Source organism: Mytilus edulis, unplaced genomic scaffold (assembly GCF_963676685.1).
Source record: "Mytilus edulis unplaced genomic scaffold, xbMytEdul2.2 SCAFFOLD_447, whole genome shotgun sequence".
In the NCBI taxonomy this organism is placed as follows: domain Eukaryota; kingdom Metazoa; phylum Mollusca; class Bivalvia; order Mytilida; family Mytilidae; genus Mytilus; species Mytilus edulis.
The window spans coordinates 31,228-38,448 of NW_027267251.1; the positions used below are offsets into that span (position 1 = coordinate 31,228).

Below are 7,221 nucleotides of genomic sequence, written 5' to 3' on the forward strand. Positions count from 1 at the left end.
CCAATTTTAATGTTTTTGGCTATTATCTAATAAGTTTTAATAGATAAAAAAAAAATTAAAAATTGCAAAAATGATCAGCAATAAAAGCTCTACAAACAAGTCATTGATCACTTAATATTAGTGTTGTCAACGGTTAACCAGTCGAACGACCGAATACCGAATACCAAAAACGCTTACCGGTTAACCGGACCTTTTTAAAATTTTAATAAAATTGATGTAAATGTGTACTGAAATCATTAGTAAATAATGTGAAATGATTGTACGAATTGATTGGTACTTGATTAGACAGATCAATTGTTCAGTTTATTGATTAATCTTGTTAACCTTGAAAACATTTAAATTTTATTACTTAATTAGCACATAGACAACTTGTCTGTCAGCTCCGGGCAAGTATAATGTAAACATAATTAGCATATTAAGTTTATTTTGAACAGTTGTAAGCTGAACATGCTGAATAAATTTTACGATTTAGTTTATTTCTTCACTTTGACTTTATATTGTGTGTGCGTACATGTAAATATGCCACCTCCGTCATCTAAGGCTTGGTCTTTTTTAAACGTAATGCCGACTCCAAAATAGTGAAATGCAAACTATGTGAAATGGAATTAGTCTATACTGGTGGTACAAGTAATATGCTGAATCATCTGAAGTTAAAGCATCCCAATGACTTTTCTGAAACGCCTGAGAAAGTTAAGCAGTCATCGGTTTTAGACTTTGTTCAGACACCCAAATCTAGAAGATTTTCGTCTACTCAATCTGAACTAATAACAAATTCAATAGTGGATATGATTATATTGGATAACCTACCCATTCGCATTGTTGAGGGAAAAGGATTTTCAAAACTTATGTCGATAATAGCTCCAGAATTTAAAATTCCGTCTAGAAATACTATAAAATCCAGAATAGAAAAGTCATATAGTGACAAAAAAGAGAGTTTGATTAAAGAGTTAAATCTCATTGACAGCGTATCCCTTACTTCTGATACATGGACATCGAATGCTACAAAAAGCTTTTTAACAGTCCAGAACATCACGTTGACAAAGACTGGAATTTACAGTCAAATGTGCTTGTTACTCGTGAAATGCCTGAACGCCATACAGGCGAAAATCTTGCTGAACGACTGAAATCTACAATTTCAGAGTTTGAATTGGACGGTAAAATTGTGAGTTCTGTACATGACAATGCTAGGAACATGAATTGTGCATCAGAGAAATGTGACTTTGACGATATGAGATGCTTTGGTCATACCATTCAGCTTTGCATTAAACCATGCTTGGAAATACCCGCTATTGCCAAACTTACTTCACATGCTCATAAGTTAGTGGGACATTTCAAGCATTCAACTACAATAACTGCAGAAATGAGGAAAAGACAAAAGTTGTTCGGACTAAGACAGAACGAACTTATACAAGACGTAGTTACGAGATGGAATTCGACTCAGCTAATGATTGAACGCCTATGTGAACAACGCAGAGTTATTACGGATGTAATGCTAGATACAACTGTTACTAAGAAATGTGACACACATATGCTTCTCAAAGATCATGAGTGGGATTATCTGGTTGAAATTTCCGCAGTATTGAAGCAAATGTCTCATGTTACAACATACATGTGTCTGGAAAAGGACGTATCAGCCTCTGTAATGCTTCCTATTGTCAACGGACTCTTAAAAAAACACCTAAAAAACTCTGAAGAGGATAGTGCTCTTGCGCATAAAATGAAAGCAAGTATTTCAGAAGAACTCATCACCCGCTTTAAACCGTATGACATTGAAACTGCATCTACACAGCATGCTTTAGCGTCCTTACTTGATCCGAGGCATAGAACACTTAACTTTTTCTCCCCAGAACAAAAAAAAGTCGCCATTGAAATGTTAGAGTCCAAGTTAGACGATGTGCCATTAAAGCCCGCAGTTAAAACGTCATAAAAAAACCTTGGAACTGAAGTTGACAAGCAACCAGCCAAGAAACAAAGAGTCCAACGATCTTTGGACTTTCTTTTGTTTGACACCGACGAAGATACGTCCTTTCAAGATGAATCGGAAATGTCCTTATACATCAAGGAGCGTGCTGTGCAAGATTCAAACCCACTCGAGTGGTGGAAAGAAAATAATTGTAAATTCCCCAGACTCTTTGTGTTAGCTAGACAATATTTAAGTATTCCTGCTACCTCTGTTCCGTCAGAACGAATCTTTTCATGCGCGGGTCTCATTGTTACTAAACTGAGAAATCGACTATCTTCCTCTGTGATCGACCAGATAATATTCCTGAATAAAAACTATGTACCCGAGGAAAAATGTGAATAACTCTTCTTTCGTTCTTTCTAAATGTACATACTTATAAATTTGTTTTTTTTGTAATTTATTACATATTGAAATCCTAATTGTGTTAGTGTTTGCATTATTGTGTTATAATACCCTGGGATAAATGTCAATTTATTGTATCATAAAACCAGTCATTCGTGAAGTACTTTGTATAAGACTTTGAACATCAACCTAACTACCGGTTAACCGGTTAATCGGTCGAACGATTATTCGGTTAACCGGTTAGGCATAATTGTTCAATTTGACAACACTACTTAATATGAAGATTTTGTTTGAGAAATGAAATACACGTAATTGTAAATACTAAGATTGGTGAGATCAAAGAGTATCATAGAAAATAAGTGAATTTTTACAGATCTGAGCTAGGACTTAAGGGTTCAGAGCTAAAAGGGGCTAAAACGGACTTCTCTTTTTTTTTCATGAAATTTTTATTTTTCATCTTATTTTCATTTTGATTTTTTCATTGTTTTCCTTATGAACTTCTGCACTGATAGAGTCTCGAAGGATTTAACGTAGCTTGTACCGTTTCCGAGCTATTTGGGGCGAAAGTGGTGCTCAATCCCAAAAAACAAACTTTTTTATTTCTCGTCCAATTTCAAAGGTTTTTTTTTTCTTTAGAGTCCTTATGAAATTTCCAACAGAGAATTTTAGCTAGGACTTGCAGTTTTTCCAACCTATTAAGGGCCAAAGTGGTGCTTTTTAGTACTAATGAAATTTCTGTGTCCAGCAAATTACTGTGTCAAACATATTATTGTGTCCACTTTAGAAGTGTGTCAACACTTGTCGATCATTGCGGTCATATCATGGTGCACTCGGCCAAGCTCTTTATTCTTGTATGTCGTTCATGAATTCAAAAATGCTTCATCCAATTGAACTGAAATTTTAAAATTAGGCTGGAATTGGTAATGTCTGGTTACCTTTTTTTTTCCAATTTTGCGATGTGTCCAGAGTTATGGGACTTTGATTTTTAAAAAAAATGCCATATTTCTTGAATGTCGTACAGTAACTCAAAAATGCTTCATCTGATTAATCCGAAAATTTTAAAGAGAAAAGATTCCTGCATGGGATGATATAGTTTTTTGACAGAGAGTTTTATTCCAAAGTACAGAAATTTTGCTCTAAAAGTTGGGTAATTTTTGTTTTTTATAGAAATCTACCGCAGAATTTTTCACTTCATGACGCAATTTCACGCCTACCAATCTCTCTCATTCACCACCAAATGTGATGCAAAGAAATTAATGAGAGAGACATCCGGAGCTGAATGAGAGAGATACATTTTAGATCAATTAGAGGTAAGTGTGTAAATTAAAACCTCTTACTCAAATTGTTTTTAAAAATCAGAGAATGCTATTCTGTGGCAAATTCATTTCTCTATACTATCACGTGAAATGACTGTTTCAAGTTTCAGTTATACATCAAAACCTGAAATCGTCTTTCTGGAGACCTTAATTATCATGTTTACCTGAATCAGTCGACAATGCAAAAGCAATGCGGTGTCTGCCCTTTTTGATTTTTCTCTATTTTCGGTATAACTTTACCATTTGCATCTCAATTTGTAAAAATAGAGGAAGAATACCTGGAGTGTTTTTTATAATATGGTTTTATTTTTCCAATGGTGTATATGATCAGTATTTTCAAATTTGCTCATTGATAAAGGTAACTTTTGCATGAATGGTGACTTGGCTTAGAACGGCATAGGCATGAATAAAAAACGGTCATAATACAAGACACAAATTCACTGTGGTCACCTCAAGTTTTTCAACAGGGTATCAAGCTCTGAATGACCCCGACAAGATTTAAAAAAAATATATATCGAAACAGTATAACACATTAGTTTGTCACAACATCAACAAACATACAAAATAGAACTACTAAATGTACCCATGGCCAATATTTTCCTGCCTTTGAACTGGTGCATATGCATGCGAGGGGTTAGACAGATGTGGCCTTTGGAAAAATAAATCCATACTATAAAAATTCGTTAAGGTTCCATGGAATCAGTGATAACATGTAACTCTTAATTTGTTGATCTTCAAAAACTGTCCTGAAGAAAAAATGTTCCCCACCTCATAATACTTAATAAGAGTCTCTGATGACGGAAAGATTTACAACAGACTGTACCAGAATGTAAATTGACAAAAAATAAGTCTTATTATCAATCAATTTTGGAAAAATCTATATTGTTGTTAAATTTTGATAAAAACACTGTACTTTTATCACTAAAAGCTTTGGTACTAGTTTCAGTTAGTTTCATGAAGGTTTGATATAAATATTGATAATTAAAAACTTTAACAATACACTACCCTTTAATGTGAAATGCAAAAAAAAAAAAATTAAAAAAAAAACAAACCTAAGTCCATTTATCAGTACATTGTGGAAAAATAGATAAATATTTTTAGGTACAATTTCTTGATCATAAAGGTGCCTCGATCCAATTTAGAAGGAATTCCAAAGAGACATGCCGATAAAGTAAAACGATGTTTAAAGAACTTTAACTACAGACTGAACCTAAATGTAAAGTGCAAAAAAACTTATTCCAATTACCAGTGAAATTCAGAAAGAAAATCTTTTTTTTTTTCTCAAAATTTAGTTTTGAAACATGCTATATCTCTTGATCATGAAGAAGCTGCTATCCAAGTTTCAAATGATTTGATTAAGATTTGATGAAGTCATTGATGTTTGAATTTTTTTTTTAACCATAGCGTGTACAAAATATGATGTGCAATATACTGTCCATTTGCCAATAAAATTCAGAAAAAATAATAAAACTTTTTTTTCTCTCAAAATATTGTTATAGATAGTGCCTCCTCAACATAAAGTCACTGTCTAAATTTCAAATGATTTCATAATGATTTGATTAAGTTATTAATGTTTAAAGGAATTTAAACACAGGGGTGTACCAGATGTTGATCATCACAACGCCGACGACGACGACGAAATTAAGGAGCGCTACGTCTCGCCTTCATGACTTTTGTTGCAGGCGGGACGGACAAAAATTGCTCTTGGTAATCTTCCTCTATTTTGATAAATTACATGAAAATGGTAACTTTATTATCAGAAAATAGAGAAAATCAAAAAGGCAGACATCGCATTGCTTTCGCAATGTCGACTGAACCAGGTAAACATGATAATTAAGGTCCCCAGAAAGACAATTTCAGGTTTTGATGAATAACTGAAACTTGAAACAGTCATTTCACATGATAATTGTCGAACACTTTGATATAAGCATAAAGAAATTTGTTGTCCTCTCATGCACCACCACTTTTCTCCTGCATCACCACTAGTTCTCATGCATCACCACTAACTTCAAAGAATGATTGAGAGAAAAACGGATAGAGTCTGACACTTGATATGACATGGTAGTGATACCTTGCTGGTAAACTTTCTACAACAGTGAAATTGGTAAGATAAGATTAGATTAACATTGATTTCTGGACAAATTGTTTGACTTTTTTTCTTGTATTTCCATTGACATGTTTGTAGGAGAAAAACGTCCTTACGTTGTCAGTTTTGTGTTTACATGCAAGCAATGAATACCAACGTATAGAGAAATGAATTTGCCACAGAATAGCATTCTCTGATTTTTAAAACAAATTGAATAAGGGGTCTTAATTTACGTACTTACCTCTAATTGATCTAAAATTTATCTCTCTCATTCAGCACCGGGTGTCTCTCTCATTAATTTCTTTGCATCACATTTGGTGGTGAATGAGAGAGATTGGTAGGCGTGAATTTGGGAACACTCTATTTTTCCCAAAAATATTTCATACTTTAAAATTATATGACTGAAAAGAGGAAACTTCGAGGCATCCTATGATATATTTTTCTTTAAATTTAGTTGAATATTTAGTTCAAAAATATATAATGAAAAGTTCAGTTTTTTGAACCCCAAAAATTTGATGTAAATTTCCGTTAGTGGGGTCACGTCAGTAAAAACTAAAATCACACTGTAAATATTCTCACCTGCATAAATTTTATATGGTTACAAAGCCAATATTAAGAGCTTTATCCAGGTTAAATTTCATAATAGTAGTGTGGAATTTAACAGGTAAACTAACCAGTTAAAGTTACGCAATTTTCTTGATTTCTAGTATTCCGCCGCTCGTTAATCATCGATAACTTCAATTGTTTATTGGAAGGTTTCTTGACATTTTTACGACCTCTTTTCACAAGAAAACTACCCCTCATGCCTTTATTATTTTTCTAAAATTAGGATTTTATTGTTATGCGAAAGAAAATTTAATCTTGCAAATCAGTAATAAATCAGCTTCCCTGCATAATTTTTAGAATAATTTTATGATGAGTAAATCAAAAGTTATAGGTGAAAGTTTGAGACACGACGTAGAAAATTTACTGTTGTATCATAGAAATACTGAGAGATTCAAATCCCAATCGTTTTATATTGATCCCAGTTAAAAATCAAATACTTAAAATATGCAGAATCCACATAGAGCCACAGATTAAAATGTCTTTAACAATTTTAAATAAAATGTAAAACAGTCAATAAATTTTAAACATGACTTAAAATGAAAACAAATTCATGCAATGAGAGAAATAGAAGGAAACATAATGAATATAGAATCAATATAAACATGCTCATATCAAATAAGAAATATAAATTACTTAAAATAATTATCAGCCATCATTGAACTTACGTACTATGGGGTTCATGGAAGTAGGAAATTTAATTTCAATGTTACAATAGACATATAATTTACATTTAAATATATTAAGTTCAAATCTGTATTTTGCCTTAAACGCATGAAACTACTTACAAGATTTACAGATCCAATACGTTTGTTTGGGCACACATTTCAGATGGACACATTTGCAGATGGTGCCACTCTAGACAGCAATCACATGCCAGAGTTTCCTTAACACCAAGTTTTTGTTTACAA

At 32.8% G+C, this 7,221-nt stretch overlaps 1 protein-coding gene across 1 annotated transcript; it reads left to right on the forward strand.

Moving 5' to 3' along the window:
- The first annotated feature begins 985 nt into the window (after positions 1-985).
- On the forward strand, positions 986-1,927 carry LOC139505073 (E3 SUMO-protein ligase ZBED1-like). The gene has a single exon (XM_071294897.1). The coding sequence runs from the start codon at positions 986-988 to the stop codon at positions 1,925-1,927; it is 942 nt and encodes a 313-aa protein (XP_071150998.1).
- Positions 1,928-7,221: the final 5,294 nt, after the last annotated feature.

Coding starts and splice junctions, on each gene's coding strand:
- LOC139505073 (XM_071294897.1), top strand. CDS start 986: ATGGACATCGAATGCTACAAAAAGCTTTTTAACAGTCCAGAACATCAC.